The sequence below is a fragment of the Xenopus laevis genome, chromosome 8S, assembly GCF_017654675.1.
Source record: "Xenopus laevis strain J_2021 chromosome 8S, Xenopus_laevis_v10.1, whole genome shotgun sequence".
Classification (NCBI taxonomy): domain Eukaryota; kingdom Metazoa; phylum Chordata; class Amphibia; order Anura; family Pipidae; genus Xenopus; species Xenopus laevis.
The window spans coordinates 86148648-86166699 of record NC_054386.1 but is presented as its reverse complement, the minus strand read 5'-3'; the positions used below and the strand labels follow the sequence as shown (position 1 = coordinate 86166699).

The following is an 18052-nucleotide window of genomic DNA, read 5'->3' as shown; positions in this document are numbered from 1 at the left end:
TGGTGGAGGCTGGAGTGACTGGATGTCTAACAGAACAGAACTTCCTGATTTTCAACTCTGAGTTAGTCAGCGACTTGAAGGGGGGCCACATGGGACATAATTGTTCAGTGAGTTTGCAATTGTTCCTCAGCATTCAGCTTAGATTCAAAAGCAACAGTTATGACCCATGTCACTGATTGGTTACTGCCTGGTAACCAATCACTGGAAACCAAGAGAGCTGAAAAGCAGGAAGTAGTGTTCTGGCTATTATTTTAGACATCCAGTCACTCCAGCCTTTATACATTACATTTTTAGCTAACTAACTATATTAGATACATTTTTTATTTTGCACAGCCTATCTATTTAAACAGTTTTTATTTTTATACTGAACAATTCCTTTAAGGTAACTGATGGAGTAGTGAGCTGGTGTAAACTAGTGAAAGCAGCTTTGTGTTCTATTGAGAATAATATAATGAAGGTACTGTAGCTTTAGAGCTAACACTCGACAGACTGTAAGAACTCAAGTGGGTAGGACTCGGGAACTCCCTTGCAACACACTGCAAGAATCCTGATACACAGGGAAGACACCTGTGGTTTGAATAATAGCCATTGTTAAACTCAGTCATGGTGTGATGTTAAATTATAATGTTTAGAGAGACACAGTGCCCCAAAATATATTGTAAATATCTCACCGAGTAGTAGATGTGGTCAGGGTGCACCAGACCCCCAGCTTTAGGGAGTGGCACGCAATTTCGTGCCATTGCACGATGACGTCATCATGCCGGCGTTGCTGCGCCTATGAAACCCGGAAGTGCGCGCCACAGAGGAAGCAGTGCCGGCTTCCTCTGTGGCGTGCACTTCCGGGGAGGAGAAGGAAGCATGCGGCGGGCATCCCCGCTGGAGGCACAGTGGCTGTCCCCTCCGGCCACTAGAGCACCAGGGTAACTTATCATTACACTGACATCATAACCCATGATTAAGTGCCCTGGGGGGTAAGAAACGCGTAGGGCGGATGGAGATGCAAGTATCCATTTTTAACTTTGTGATATTAAATTATCCCATGAATATTGTGTGTATCAATTATGATTCAATAAATCTACTTTTCCTATTTAAGATATACTGGCTCCCAAGATTCTTTGTTAAAGTGAACGTGTTGAGGGTTCTATAAATTGAGCTTCCACTAAAACGTCTCTTGAGTTGAGGAGATGCATGAAGCAGTGCACTAGCCTTTACTGCAGCTAAAAATGATATTCTGTATCTATAGCACTTGATAAATCAAATATGTCATAAGTCATAAAAGTCCCAAGTACTGACGGGCTTGATAAATAAATGCTTTATTATATAGTGCTTTGTTGGCAACATTACCAGTGTGGCACATAAAGTGTTACTTGGCTCCAAGACTGCAGACAGGAGAGCACTTGTCTTAAGAAAGTGAAGTTTATTCAGGCATTCATTCGCTGTTACTCATCACTTTTCTGTCTGACTACGCAATTACACCTTGGGGCAAATTTACCTAGGGTTGAATATCGAGGGTTAATTAACCCTCGATATTCGACTGTCGAATTGAAATCCTTCGAATATCGAAGGAACAATCGTTTGATCGAACGATTAAATCCTTCAAATTGAACAATTCGAAAGATTTTAATCCATCAATTGAAGGATTTTCCTTAGATCAGAAAATTGTTAGGAAGCCTATGGGGACCTTCCCCATAGGCTAACATTGGCCTCGATAGGTTTTAGGTGGCGAACTAGGGGGTCGAAGTATTTTTTAAAGAGACAGTACTTCGACTATCGGATAGTCGAACGATTTTTAGTTTGAGTCGAAGTAGCCCATTCGATGGCCGTAGTAGCCAAAAAAAACATTCGAAATTCGAAGGTTTTTTTTCCTCTATTCCTTCACTCGAGCTAAGTAAATGGACCCCCTTGTGTTAAAACCAGCCAAAACGACATACTATTGTGGAGGCAGTCGATCAACCCCCAAAACTACTATAGGTCCCTAGCAAATCCTAATGTTGAGACAAGACAACTATTTATAAATAGAAAAAAAACATATGAGGAGGTGTGTGTGTGTGTGTTTTGTAAACAACGAGTTGCCCGTTTTAAAACCATGAGAATAGTCAAAGTGATTCCCAAACTAGAGACATTCCCAACCTGTGGGGCTGGATCCCACCAATTTAAAGGAGGCCCAACCTACTGTGTAAGTGCTGGTGTTCTTTAGTTGTAATATTGGTGTGTAGGTGCGTCTCAGGTCATTTTGTGTTCTGGCTATTATATTAGACATCCAGTCACTCCAGCCTTTATACATTATATTTTTGCCAAACTAACTATATTAGAAACACCTATTTACCCAGTATTTTGACACTAAACTGTTCCTTTAATATACGTCGTTAAATAATTGCTTTATGCAAGTGCACCAATCCAATGTTACTTTCCTCCTGTTGCCGTATATACAATCCCTTACATTGAACAGTGTCCGTATTAGAGAGGAGAATACGTGTGGCAAGTAATGCTCGGAGTAGATGGTTCATGCATTCGCAACTTAACGATAAAAAAGACGTGAATATCAATAGATGAATCTGAATTCCCATTCTCCAGCAGGAGTCTCTGTAGCTTTTCATTCTCTACCAGATGCCTCCCATTTTCAAGTGGATTTTCCAGTTTAGACGGTAGATGTTAGGACAGGTTGAGTCTGCCCCACCTTTGTTGGGATATAAAGCATCTTCCCTGGAGCTTTCTTTCAGTTAGACCTTCCTACCGGCACAGACATGTCATACGTATCTGCTCCTGGTTACCAACCTGCCTACAATCCCGTGAGTAGCCATCTTAATTCCATAATGTGAGACAGTCTGCATTGTCTCTTGTTAACTCTAAAACAGGAGTGCCCATACTTTACTAATGCGAGGTCTACTTTTAGTGATGTCCCATTATGATCTACATCCATAAAAGCATTGTTAGCATTCTGTTCCATGGAAAATATTACCTAAATATAATATCACCCCCTCCCTTCCCCCCCCCAGCAGCCTAACAACAGAACAATGGGAAGGTAACCAGATAGCAGCTCCCTAACACAAGATAACAGCTGCCTGGTAGATCTAAGAACAGCACGCAATAGTAAAATCCAGGTCCCACTGTGACACATTCAGTTACATTGAGTAGGAGAAACAACAGCCTGCCAGAAAGCAGTTCCATCCTAAAGTGCTGGCTCTTTCTGAAAGAACATGACTATATATATATATATATATATATATATATACACACATATATATATGTTTAGGATCCATTATCTGGAAACCCATTATCCAGAAAGCTCCAAATTACGCAATGCCCGTCTCCCATAGACTCCATTAAAATTAAATAATCTATATATCTAAATATGATTTCCTTTTTCTCTGTAATAATAAAACAGTAGCTTGTACTTGATCCAACCGAAGATATAATTAATCCTTATTGAAAGCAAAACCAGCCTTTTAGGTTTATTTATTTAATAATGGGCGACTAATCTCCGCCAGTAGCCTCGTCTGCTACCAGCCTAAAATTCCACATCCCTCGCTTATCTCCATCCTCACACTCGTCCCTCCATCCTGCATTGTTGGAGAAAAACATGTGATGGGAACCTGTATCCAAATAGTGAACATTGTGCCATGTGCTGTGTTGATTAATGAGCCTTAGTAGGTCCTGATATACTTAGTAGCAGCCAACAGAAACTACCATTAACAGGTAGCAAGCAAGTATTAATATAGCACACTTGAGTTTGGAGAAAGCCAGGTGAGAAAACCTGCACAATTTGTTCTCCCTTCAGTAAATGGTATTCTAATTGCAGATACAACTGTTACATATCGTGCTTGTATCCGAGATACTCATAAAGTAGAAACTGGCTTCTATCATAAATAGAAGTAGTTTGAAATATTGTACATTTATGTTTTGAGCTTCTGTACCAGCCCAAGGCAACCACAGCCCTTTAGCAGTAAAGATCTGTGTCTCCAAAGATGCCCCAGTAGCTCCCCATCTTCTTTTCTGCTGATTCACTGCACATGCTCTGTGCTGCTGTCACTTACTGAGCTTAGGGACCCACTCACAATATACAGTACACATAGAATAGAAATGTCACAATATAAGGCTGATTAGTAATTAATACAGATAATTACTACATGGCAGCACAGAAACCAGTGCAATTAGCATCAGAATTTAATAATCAGCCCTGTAGCATCAGCTTATATTACATGGGAAGCTCATTTTCTGCTTGATAATTAGTGACGACCCCTAAGCTTAGCTTCTCAACAGCTGCTCAGAGCCCACTGAGCATGTGAGTGTCACAGACACTTTCCAAGATGGTGACCCCCTGTGACAAGTTTGAAGTCCTGGATCATTGCTGCTATTGACAAGCTGAAACTTTAGGCTGGTGCAATAAGTTCAGTAAATAAAATATGGCATTTTTAGCCATAATCATTTTAGGGTTTAGTTCTCCTTTAATAAGCACGAAATTCTAGCAAAAAAAGTGTGTGTCTTTAGAATAAGCGAAAAGCAGGAAAGGGTAGTTTTGCCGTATTATCTTTCAGCAAAGAAAAATATCTGAATCATTACGAAGTAACTTGCTGAACCTCAGTCTGTACATGTAAGGCGGGAAGAGAGATCAAGGTTCTGTAACAAGAACTGCCATAGTTTCCTCACCCTCCCAACTGTTTTTTTTTTTCCAAGGACACTCCCAGTCTTTGTCTTAATAGTAGGTAAAACCATAATCCAGCCTTGGGCGCTATTGTGTGAGATGAATCATCAGGAGGAGGCATGTGGGAAAGGAAAGTCTTACTCACTTGCTTAGAGCTGCAAGCCTAAACAGATTAAACTAGAACAAACAATTTAAAGGGATTCTGATATGATTTTTATGATGTAGTTTTTCTTTCTAAATGTGTCGCAGTGGGACCTGGATTTTACTATTGAGTGCTGTTCTTAGATCTACCAGGCAGCTGTTATCTTGTGTTAGGGAGCTGCTATCTGGTTACCTTCCCATTGTTCTTTTGTTTGGCTGCTGGGGGGGAAAAGGGAGGGGGTGATATCACTCCAACTTGCAGTACAGCAGTAAAGAGTGATTGAAGTTTATCAGAGCACAAGTCACATGACTGGGGGCAACTGGGAAATTGACAATATGTCTAGCCCCATGTCAGATTTCAAAATTAAATATAAAAAAATCAGTTTGCTCTTTTGAGAAATGGATTTCAGTGCAGAATTCTGCTAGAGCAGCACTATTAACTCGTGTTTTTTTAAAAAAAATTCTCCCATGACAGTATCCCTTTAATATAAAAAAGCATATCTAATCCTTATATTAGAGACACTTTCTATGAGATCACCTGCAGTAACTGGATAGAATCCATCCATGGTTAAAAATATCCACGGCAGGGGTTCCCCTACTGTTGGGCTCACCCCCACATTTTGAAAGAATGTCTCCTTGATACACCTGAAATTTCAGCTTGAAAGTTAGATTTGGGGTGAACAAGATATTCTTGATTTATAGAGAAATCTTTTGTTATATCTGTAACATTGTTACAGACTCCAAAGGTGGCCCAAAAACGTCCGACAACCACTAACCTACATTTGACTGATGAAATGAAAACCAACTGAAACATTTCTAAGAATGAACGTACTAAAAGGTCAACTACCCCTTTAATACAAATAAATAATACTTTCACGTGGCCTTGTCTTTAAACCCATTTGTGTTTATTGCCTTCAACTAAAAGAAGAGCTAAAGTTGCTTTCAATTAGGGATGCACCTGAATCCAGGATTCGGTTCGGGATTCGGCCTTTTTCAGCAGGATTCGGATTCAGCCGAATTCTTGTGCCTGGCCAAAACCGAATTCCTAATTTGCATATGTAAATTAGGGGCGGGTAGTGAAATCACGACTTTTGGTCACAAAAGAAGAATTTTTTCACTTTTTCCTTTCCTGCCCCAGTTTGTATTTGCAAATTAGGATTTGGTTTGGTGTTCGGCCGAATCTTTCACCAAGGATTCGGCCGAATCCCAAATAGTGGATTCGGTGCATCCCTACTTTTAATGTTTATGCACAAGTAATAATTATATATGTTAAATGTGTCATTAAATGACTCTGCTCTGTGTCTCTTCTAGCCCGTCCCTTACACTACAGCTATTGCTGGGGGCCTGCGGGTGGGAATGGCTGTGGTCATTCAGGCTGTTGCTCCTAGTTCTAGTAATAGGTAAGATAAAAGCCCACGTGTTCTTAACTCCACTTCATTAACCTTTACAGTTTTTACTCCTCCATCCTCAATCAACATCCTCAATCATTCCTTGGGGTTAGGGTTGCCACCTTTTTAAAAATCTTTTACCAGCTGCTGGGGGGCGGGGACACAAAGGGGCGGACGTGATGTCAAAATGGGCGGGCCATGATGTCAAAAGGGGCGGGGCCACGACACGGACACCATGGACGCTAAAAGAAGTAAGAGAAAAGGTAAGTTCCAGGGGATGGGGGGCGGGCCGAGGGCTCCTTTTAATCGTATTACAAATTTACCGGCAGCTACATTGCCGGTAAATTTGTAATACCAGCCCCGGCCATGGCAGGTATTTTACCGGCTAGGCCAGTAAAATACCGGCCGGGTGGCAACCCTACTTGGGGTAGATTTATCAAAGAGTGAAGTTAGAGATCTCCACAGTCTGCAGAGTGAAATTCCGCCTCTCTCCATTCACTTCTATGGGATTTTGAAAGCCGTATTTATCAAAGGATGAACTTTCACTTTCACCCATTGATAAATACTCTTTTAAAACTCCCATAGAAGTGAATGGAGAGTGGCGGAATTTCAATCTGCAGACTGTGGAGATCTCTAACTTCACTCTTTGATAAATCTACCATCCTGACTTATTCCTGTCCCTTTTATATTTCCTGGCCTGCTGCTTTCCCCCCCTTCTCCCCAAATTTTCTTTAATGTCAGTAGACCACACAACTTCTTCTGTCTCATTCTTCCCCATATGTTCGTTTTTCTCACTGCCTTACATTTTCTTAACCCTGTCCTACACCTTCTAGTGATGGGCGAATCTCTCCCGTTTCACTTAGCTGAAAAATTTGCGAATTTCCCGCAAAATTCGCGAAACGGGGAAAAATTCATGAGAAATTGTGAATTTGGAAAGTTCACAAAAAAATCATAAAATTAAAAAAAAACACAGCAATTTGAACGTTTTCACAAAAAAATAGAACAATTTGAACCATTTCATGAAAAAATCGAGCAATTCGAACGTTTTCATGGAAAAATCGTGAAAATCGGAAATTGACGCAGGCGAATTTTCACCGGTGAATTTTCGCAGGAGATTCGCAAATTTATTTTCACAAAAAAATCAAGCAATTCGAACGTTTTTACTAAAAAATCTAGCAATTCGAACGTTTTCACAAAAAAATTGAGCAATTTGAACCATTTCATGAGAATATTGAGCAATTCGAAAGTTTTCATGGAAAATCGGAAATTGACGCCGGCGAATTTTCACAGGAGATTCGCAAATTTATTTCCCCAAAAAAAAATAGAGCAATTCAAAGTTTTTACTTAAAAATCTAGCAATTCAAACGTTTTAACAAAAAAAATTAGCAATTTGAACCATTTCACGAAAAAAATCTAGCAATTTGAACATTTTCATGGAAAAAGCATGAAAATCGGAAATTGACGCCGGCGAATTTTCACCAGTGAATTTATTCACCCATCACTAACACCTTCCTCTCCTTAATTACTGTTAGACCCCAGTTTGTTTTAAATTCATGTAAAGTGCTGTGTAACGTGCTGGTGCTGAATACATATACATATGTATACATAAATGATAATGAATTTCTATAGCCCCTTCTTATCCCATCTGACTATTACTTTCTCCTTTATATCTTGCTTTCTACGTCTTTGTCTGGAACTCTTTTCTCTAACTGTGTTTCACAACTATTCCTACTCTTTCTTTGCTTCATAACATATTTTCCATGCCTCTAAATTCCCATGTTTCCATCATTTTTACCATTCTGCAGATCTCCCTCCCCCTTATGACTGTGCCCAAATATCTTCTTTCTCTTGCCCAGTCCTCTGGTACCCATTTTATTGCCCTTTTAACTCCCATTGTTATTCTTTTCTATTCCTCAGTTTTACCTGCCATCTTCCTTATCTAAGGGGCAGATTTATCAAAGGTCGAAGTGAAATTTCGAATGGAAAAAATTTGAATTTCACGCTATTTTTTGTGTACTTCGACTAGGGAATAGTCCAAATTTGATTTGAATTTGAAAAAAAACTCAAATATCGAAATTTATCGTTCACTGTCTTTTTAAAAATTCAGCTTCGACCATTCACCATCTAAAACCTGCCCAATTTTAGACTATCGTGGACCTCATAGAACCCATTTGGAGTCAATTGGAGGACTTTTTTGGGAAAAACTTTGAATCAAATTCAATCAAATGCGCTATTACTTTGAATGTATTCAATCAAAAACGGACCTATTCAACCAAAAAAAGCCTTCAATTTCATTTTGGTTAGTCTTTTTGGAATTTCTAAGTTTTTAAAATTCGACTCTTGATAAATCTGACCCTAAGGGGCACATTTACTTAGGGTCGAATATCGAGGGTTAATTAACCCTCGATATTCGACCGTCGAAGTAAAATCCTGAAGGATTTATCGCATTTCCTTCGTTCGTACTTTCGAAGGAAAAAATCCTTCCTACGATTAAATCCTTTGAATCGAACGAAATTCCTTCGATCAGAAATTTGCTAGAAAGCCTATGGGGACCTTCCCCATAGGCTAACATTGATGCTCGGTAGGTTTTAGGTGGCGAAGTAGGGGGTCGAAGTTTTTTAAAGAGACAGTACTTCGACTATCGAATGGTCGAATAGTTGAACGATTTTTAGTTTGAATCGTTTAATTCAAAGTCGTAGTCGAAGGTCGAAGTAGCCAATTCGATGGTCGAAGTAGCCAATTCGATGGTCGAAGTAGCCAAAAAAAAAACATTCAAAATTCGAAGTATTTTTTATTCTATTCCTTCACTTGAGCTAAGTAAATGTGCCCCTAAGTGTGAACAAACTGTGACTAGTGTACACAATAGGGATGCACCGAATCCAGGATTCGGGATTCAGATAGGATTTGGGCTTCTTCAGCAGCATTCGGATTCGGCTGGATCCTTCTGCCCGGCCGAACCAAATCCAAATTTGCATATGCAAATTAGGGGAGGGAAATTGCGTGACTTTTTGTCACAAAACAAGGAAGTAAAAAATGTTTTCCCCTTCCCATATGCAAATTAGGATTCGGTTGGGTATTCTGCCAAATCTTTTGCGGGGGGATTCGGGGGTTTGGCCGAATCCAAAATAGCGGATTCGGTGCATCCCTAATACAGAGTAATTTGTTGCATCACACCGTATGTAAAATGATATTGCTCTTTGTTTCGGTTGTTTTCCTATCTATACGTCTCCCTACATTCTGTTAATGACCTACAAATAAAAGTTCTTATCTTGCCTTACATTTTTTCTTTGTTCCCCAGGTTCGTTGTGAACTTTTCCACTGGTCAGTATGATGGTTCGGACATTGGCTTCCACTTGAATGCTCGCTATGATGGACGCGATCGCGTCGTCTTTAATTCCTTTCAGTGTGGGGCCTGGGAGAAAGAGGAGATGAAGCGAGACATGCCATTTAAGCTTGGGAAAGTCTTCCTACTAGTCTGTGAGATCACCCAAAAAAATTATCAGGTTTGATTGATGCTGATACTTAGTCTCTAACATTGTATGCAGTAAAAATGTATACTGTAAAAAAATTCAATAATTAGATTCTTTTATAAATCTTCATGTGTCGTTTGGTCTATTCTAGGTTACTGTAAATGGATCCCCATTCTACGAGTTTGGTCACAGGATTCCTCTGGAGAGGATCCACTGGCTTCAGGTGTCTGGAGATGTCACTATTCAGGCTCTCTGCATCATTGGGAATGGCCCTGCATCTGGAGCTAGTGGTGCTAAAGGAGCAGTAAGTATCCCCAGAGATGATTGCTCTCTCTCTCTCTCTCTCTCTCTCTCTCTCTCTCTTATCTGGTGTCAATTGGTGGACTTTGAAAAACCGAAGTTTTTTTGGGGGAAAAACTATGAATTGAATTTGATCGAATGCGCTATTCCTTCGATTCGTACGACTCAAATTCGGCCGAAATACAGACCTATTCGATTGAAAACGGACCTATTCAACCAAAAAAAAAAAAACTTCGACTTAAAGGGATCCTGTCATGGGAAATTTTTTTTTTTCCAAAACGCATCAGTTAATAGTGCTGCTCCAGCAGAATTCTGCACTGAAATCCATTTCTCAAAAGAGCAAACAGATTTTTTTATATTCAATTTTGAAATCTGACACGGGGCTAGACATTTTGTCAATTTCCCAGCTGCCCCCAGTCATGTGACTTGTGCCTGCACCTTAGGAGAGAAATGCTTTCTGGCAGGCTGCTGTTTTTCCTTCTCAATGTAACTGAATGTGTCTCAGTGGGACATGGGTTTTTACTATTGAGTGTTGTTCTTAGATCGACCAGGCAGTTGTTATCTTGTGTTAGGGAGCTGTTATCTGGTTACCTTCCCATTGTTCTTTTGTTTGGCTGCTGGGGGGGAAAGGGAGGGGGCGATATCACTCCAACTTGCAGTACAGCAGTAAAGAGTGATTGAAGTTTATCAGAGCACAAGTCACATGACCAGGGGCAGCTGGGAAACTGACAATATGTCTAGCCCCATGTCAGATTTCAAAATTGAATATAAAAAAATCTGTTTGCTCTTTTGAGAAATGGATTTCAGTGCAAAATTCTGCTGGAGCAGCACTATTAACTGATTCATTTTGAAAAAAGATTTTTTTCCCATGACAGTATCCCTTTAATTTCAGTTGGTCGTTTAGAATTTGAAGTTTTTTCAATTCGAAAGTCGACCCTTGATAAATATGCCCCTTAGTTGATACATTTTTCAGCAGCATCTCTGGAGTATTAGCAACTATTGTATCAATTCCAACTAGGGATGGGCGAATTTTTTCGCCTTGTTTCGGCGAAAAAATGACGCACATAGACTTGTATGGCGTTGTGCGGCAAAAAAAGAAAAAAGACGTGCGTCAAAACAATTTCGCCGTGCAACAAATTTTTTTTGATGCCCATAGACTTTAATGGGCGTCTGCGACATTTGCCGAAACGGGTCAAATTCGCCTATCCCTAATTCTAACAGCTGCCTGTAATGAAACCCAGAGATTCTGCTCAGCAGGAACAAAGATAAGAAATGTATCAACTAAATGTATCAATTTAGAACAGTTTATCGGGTCGTCGACCTCCCAGAGCTGCTTTAGAAGGTGAAAAATAAGACTTTACACTTCAATATTAGAAAAACATAGAAAGTGATTGGAAAAAGTCGTTATTTCTGGTGAGCTATCTGAAAACAACTATTTGTTTGAAGGTGAAAAACCCCGTTAATAGCTACAATAATAGACTTGAGTAGAACATATAATATCTGTAGTACTGAAAATGTATATATTAAAATAATACCTGTTGAGTTTAGGGGACTGTTGCACTATGGAGAGCACAGCATCAACCACAGGTATCATTTATTTATTTTTTTTAAAATTTCTTTATTTTCAATTTTCTAACAGGGGTACAGAACAAAAAAAAGGGGCAAAAAAAAATTAAAAGGGAATAATAAAGGGTGAAGTGGTTACCCTTACATGTATCTGCACATACATTTCATACATTGCATATTTCTAAGCAAATTATTAATGTGGGGCAAAATCAATAATCAAAATTCAAAATCTTGTACCTATAACTTGCCAATTATTCTTTGCTTAACTTAAAAAGAAATCCTTCAAGTATTTATGCCAGCATCAACCACAGGTATCATTTATTTTATTTTGGGATGGAATGGTTTGGCTTCAGCTGTTACAGAGGGAGTAAATTAAGGCAAAGGGTACTATAGAAATATTGTAGCCAAATATGTCAGTTTTTAGATTCTTTGGGGCAAATTTACTAAAGGGCGAAATGACTAACGCAGGCAAAAATTTGTCAGCGTGACGTCATTTTGGTACTTCGCCAATTTACTAACGGTTGCCGGCGTAACTCCGCTAGCGAAGGAGATGGACTCTAGCGGTACTTTGCTCCCTAACGCGAATTTTCGCTCTGGCGAATGGATGTAACTACGCAAATTTACTAAAATGTGGATTTTACCAAAAACCGCTGGCGTCTTTTCCTTTTTCAGGGTAATCGGCTGCAAAAGATCGTAAATTTTCTGGGGTACCCGGCTTCCCCCCTACATTTCCTAACATATGGCACATAAACTATACAGTGGGCTCATGTGTAGGGCAATATAACAACTCTGTTTTATTTTATTAAGGTTTCCCTGGGCTTGTGTAGTGTAATGTATTTGCTGCAACATATACGTCCATTCAACTTTAACTTCCTGCGTATGCGAATTCTGCAACGCTAGTGAAACTTCGCTTCGCTTGGCAAAGTAATGCTAGTGCAACTTCGCCCGCGTTCCGCGCCCTGGATGCAACTTCGGATTTTAGTGAATTATCATTGTCTGGCGAATCTACACCTGGCGAAGTGTTGCGCTGTGAGCGAAGCCGTCGCTGGCGAATTTTCAGAGGTTAGTGAATTTGCCCCTTTGTAATTCATTTTTTCTCTCTGATTTCAGGGTCTCGTCATGTCGGCCACACAGGAGAATCTCCCGGTTAGTATAATGAGAGGTAATTGTCTGCGTGTACTGAATATGTTGGAGGTGGCGTTTCTCTAATTACACTTTATTTTTCTCTCCTCATACAGCCTATGCTGGGTCCCCCAAACTTGCATCCGGTAAGTCTATTTACCAGTAAATAAATACTTCCTACCTGATATTAAGGACGATCTCTGGCGACCCCACATTTATATCTGCCTTACTTTACAGGTTGTCCCATTCAAAGCAAACATCCGCGGAGGGATGATTCCAAAACGTACGGTGATCATCAAAGGACTAGTGAACTCCAATGCAAAGACGTAAGCACGGGATAGCGGGATAGAGCTACGCCAGGGAATGGAGGACTAAGCTTGGGTAGAATATATGCTGTAAAATACTGGGTGACTATGTATGAAATCTGTGTGGCTGGTAGGGATGTAGCGAACCGCCGATAATGTGTTCGCGAACGCCGTTCGCGAACACCGGCAAAAAATGCGAACAGTTCGCGAACAGTTCGCGAACTTCGTACATCCGAAAATCGTTCGATTCGAACGATCGAAGGATTTTAATCGTTCGATCGAACGATTTTCGTTCGAATCGAACGAAAATCGTTCGATTTTAGCGACCGAATGGTCGAATGGTCGAACGATTTTGACGCGAACGCCTATTGGCGAACGTCGCGCGACGTTCGCGAACTTGCGGCGGACGCGAACAGCCGATGTTCGCGCGAACAAGTTCGCCGCAGAACAGTCCGCGACATCCCTAGTGGCTGGGGAAGTGGAATGTTGTGCAAAGGTTATAGGATATGTTAGAAGACAGCAGGAAAATCCTGCAGAGATGTATGTGAAGAATAAACATCTGGAAAGGAGCAGTACTAGTCATTTTAGTAATGAAGAAAACAAACAGAAATATAACCCTTGACAGGCGGGGGACTTAAACAAATAAATAAAGCCCTGGTTATTACCGTAATTAAGCATACAATAAAATAATAATTAAAAAACCAACCAACCAACCCTGTACCTTAATTTCAAACCCAGGAAAGGGTATAATAACTGGTAGAGATAATTCGATCCAAGCCACCAGAAATACTGTAGCCAATTTAGTAACAAAATTGCGAATAGAACGCGTGTCTGAGCACGCTGGTGGGACTTCAGTTCAGCCGTAGATAAGATGGACTTGGCTTATTTACAACTAGCAGCATGGCTATTTATGTGCAGTAACACTGGTCTTGTACATGAAAGGAACAGAAACACCAAAAATTAAAGTGTTTAATGTACTGTTGCCCTGCACTGGCAAAAATGGTGTGTTTACTTCAGAAAAACAACTATAGTTTATACAAACAAGCTGTTGTGTAGCCATGGGGGCAGCCATTCAAGCACAGGATACACAGTAGATAACAGATAAGTACTACTATAGTTTATACAAACAAGCTGCTGTGTAGCCATGGGGGCAGCCATTCAAGCACAGGATACACAGTAGATAACAGATAAGTACTACTATAGTTTATACAAACAAGCTGCTGTGTAGCCATGGGGGCAGCCATTCAAGCACAGGATACACAGTAGATAACAGATAAGCACTACTATAGTTTATAGTATATATTGGAGAGGCTTCAGATGGGTTTTTTTTGCCTTCCTCTGGATCAACTGGCAGATAGGTAGTTAATAAAAAAAAAAAAAAGGTTGAACTCGATGGACAGGTGTCTTTTTTCAACCTCACTTACTATGTTACTATGTTTATATAAACAAGCTGGGGGGCAGCCATTCAAGCACAGGATACACAGTAGATAAGTTATGAAGAATCCCATTGTATACTACGGAGCTTATCTGCTATCTACTGTGTATCCTGTGCCTTACCTTACTCCTTTTTAATCTTTGAATGGCTGCCCCCATGGCTACACAGCAGCTTCTTTATATAAACTATAGTTGTGTTTCTGAATCAGACACACACGTTTTACAAGTGCAGCACAATAGTACATTATATTTTCAGTACTTAAGAACACTTTCATTTTTTTGGTGTTACTGTTAAAGTTGTAGCTATCTAACCCAATAATCAGCAATAATGCAGACTTTACATTAGCAGTCCAGGACTGACATCACCTGCCCATAATTATGTCATTTGAATAGTCCACAAATACCAGTTCTAAAATGGATCTCTGTGCACAGAAATAAAATATAAAAATATTTACTTATAGAAAAAAAATGATTGTATAATTCTTTGTTCTTTGTGACTTTCACAGTTTCCACATCAGCTTTAAAGTTGGATACACAAATGACATTGCTTTGCACATCAACCCTCGTCTCAACAAGAACACACTGATCAGGAACAGCTTTATAAATGGAACCTGGGGCGAGGAGGAGAAGGAGGTCGCCAAAAACCCATTTCATCAGGGCGAGTACTTTGATGTAAGTTCAGAATATAAAGGACGAAAATTGGTAAAAATTGAAGAACATGTAAGGGGTTAATTTTATGAATGAAGCCATTTGTTCTCACTTGTGCAAATGTCACAATAGGGATTGTGCAGGACGCAGACACAATGGGGCAAATTCACTAAAGGACGAAGCGCCTAACGCTAGCTAGCGCATTTTCGTTAATTCGCCGATTCACTAATGGACGCTGGCGTAAATTCGCTAGTGTTACTTCGAACCCTTATGCCTGGCAAATTTGAACAACAGACGTAAGTACGCAAATTCACTAAAGTGCGCATTTTTCTGAACGCTACCTTTTACGCCAGACTTCCTTCGCCACCTCAGACCAGGCGAAGTGCAATAGAGTAGATAGGGATTGCTTCCAAAAAAAAGTCCCAAAAAACGCTTGTAGTGAAGCCATCTGGAAGAGTGCAGAACGTGAGCATTCTGAAAACAGATCCCATACCTTCCACCACCATCATTTCTTTCATTTTTTCATGGTGGCGAAGGGAATGTAACAAGTCAATCCTATTTATAGTAAAACTTAGTTATTCAATTGCCCATTCACACAGGTTTCTGCAAAAGTTTATAGATCAAAAAACACCATAATTTTTGCGAAAGGCTGCGACAGATAGGGGCAGATTTATCAAAGGTCGAGGTGAATTTTCGAATATAAAATATTGAATTTCAAACTATTTTTTGTGTACTTCGACTAGGGAATAGTCCAAATTCTATTCGAATTTGAAAAAAATTCAAATATCGAAATTTATCATGTACTGTCTTTTTAAAAATTCAACTTCGACCATTCGCCATCTAAAACCGGCTGAATGGCGGTTTTAGCCTATGGGGGACCTCCTAGAACCTATTTGGAGTCAATTGATGGACTTTGAAAAATCAAAGTTTTTTTGGTGAAAAACTTCGACTCAAATTCGATCGAATGCGCTATTCCTTCGATTCGTACAATTCGAATTCGGGCAAATACGGACCTATTCGATCGAAAACGGACCTATTCGACCAAAATAAACCTTCGTCTTCATTTCGGTTGGTCTTTTTGAATTCGAATTTCAAAGTTTTTTCAATTCGAAATTCGACCCTTTATAAATATGCCCCTAGGTGTGGTGATTCAAACTACAGAAAGACCTCTTATCTGGAAGAGTGCAGGACCCGAGCATTCTGGATAACAGATCCCATACCTGTGCCATACCTTCCACCACAATCATTTTTCATTTTTTCATGGTGGTGAAGGGAATGTAACACGTCAATCCTATTTATAGTAAAACTTACAGTTATTCAACACCATCATATTTGCGCAAGGCTGCAACAGATAGGGGCACATTTACTATTGGTCGAATATCGAGGGTTAATTAACCCTCGATATTCGAACCTCAAAGTAAAATCCTTCGACTTCGAATATCGAAGTCGAAGGATTTACCGCATTTCGTTCGAAGGAACGAAAAAATCATTCGATCGAACGATTAAATCCTTCGAATCGAACAATTCGAAGGATTTTAATCCATCGATCGAATGATTTTCCTTCGATCAAAAAAAGCAAGGAAAGCTTATGGGGACCTTCCCCATAGGCTAACATTGGTGCTCGGTAGGTTTTAGGAGGCGAAGTAGGAGGTCGAAGTTTTTTTTAAAGAGACAGTACTTCGACTATCGAATGGTCGAATAGTCTTAACGATTTTTAGTTCGAAACGTTCAATTCAAAGTCGAAGTAGCCAAAAAAAACCTTTGAAATTCAAAGTATTTTTTATTCTAATCCTTCACTCGAGCTTAGTAAATGTGCCCCTTAGTGTAGTAAAGCAATAAGAAATGTAACCTTTAAATAGAAGGGTGAATTTGCCCCCAACACCATTCTTCTCATTGCATATTGGAATAGTTCAGAATCTTCTGACGTACCAAGGTACAAGCAAAATGTCAGTACAGTATTTTGGTGTTGGTAGACTTCATTGTTTTTTTTTGCATTTCCTAACCTGCCCAACCATGTCTCACCCCCAGATCTCTATACGTAGTGGCGAGAAGCAGTATAAAGTCTATGTGAATGGCTACCACTGCTTCAACTATACTAATCGTCTCACCAATCTGCAGCAAGTGGACACCCTGGAAATAGAAGGGGATGTAAAACTCTGCTTTGTACATTTCTAATCTTCTTCCAACACAGCAAGAGTACTTTGCCATTTCTCCTTCTATCGACATTTTATAGAACGCTTCCTGAGTTTCTCTGCTACTGATTTTGCCATTAGGAAAAGTAAACCTTTAAAATAAGTGAATGTAAAATTGATGAGGCTGCTATTCTAAGCACTTTTATAATTTACATTCTATATTTATTTTGTTTTTATTCCAAGATACTAAAGGATAAATGTACTGTTAATATGAATGAATTTTGTTAAAACAGCGCCATCTGCTGGTCAGTTTCCCACCAGTCTGACCACCAAGTAGTCAAGGAAGTTGTCAGAAAGAAAGAGGCTGCTCTGATCTTAGATCTTTCCTAAGCAGAAGCACATCCGAGCAGCCTCTTTCTTTCTCCTGACAACGTCCTTGACTACTTGGTGGTCATAATGGTCAGAAACTGACCAGCAGGTGCCGCTGTTCATAATTCATTCATATTAACAGTACATGTATCCCTTAATAACGTGGAATAAAAACAAAATAAATAATGAATGCAAATTACAAAAGTGCTTAGAATCGCACAATCATCCATTTTACATTCACTTATTTTAAAGGTTTACTTATCCTACTAACAGTTTTCCTCTACAAAACCCAAATCACATGTAGTGCATTTTTTTCCTACTTCCTTATACCCGGCCAATTTATGTAATCAAGAAGGCAGGTTTTATTCAAAATAAAGTTCTTTGAAAAGGTTGTCATTTATTATGGTTCTGTTGTATTAAATAGCAAATGCGCACATCATTTTTTCCTAACATTTTCCTTTACAGGTTGTTCCCAACAGTGGACTGACTTTGCAGTTAGTCTCTTTTTCTTAGGTTTTCCTTGAATGCTAATAAA

General features: G+C 39.6%; 1 protein-coding gene across 1 annotated transcript; it reads left to right on the top strand.

Moving 5' to 3' along the window:
• The first annotated feature begins 2676 nt into the window (after nucleotides 1-2676).
• On the top strand, nucleotides 2677-17347 carry lgals4.2.S (lectin, galactoside-binding, soluble, 4, gene 2, S homeolog). The gene is made up of 9 exons (XM_018233359.2): nucleotides 2677-2789; nucleotides 6095-6183; nucleotides 9470-9674; nucleotides 9793-9945; nucleotides 12618-12653; nucleotides 12746-12775; nucleotides 12867-12955; nucleotides 14875-15040; nucleotides 17045-17347. Exons 1-9 carry the CDS (start codon nucleotides 2745-2747, stop codon nucleotides 17189-17191), a joined length of 960 nt encoding a protein of 319 aa, XP_018088848.1. The 5' UTR covers nucleotides 2677-2744; the 3' UTR covers nucleotides 17192-17347.
• Nucleotides 17348-18052: the final 705 nt, after the last annotated feature.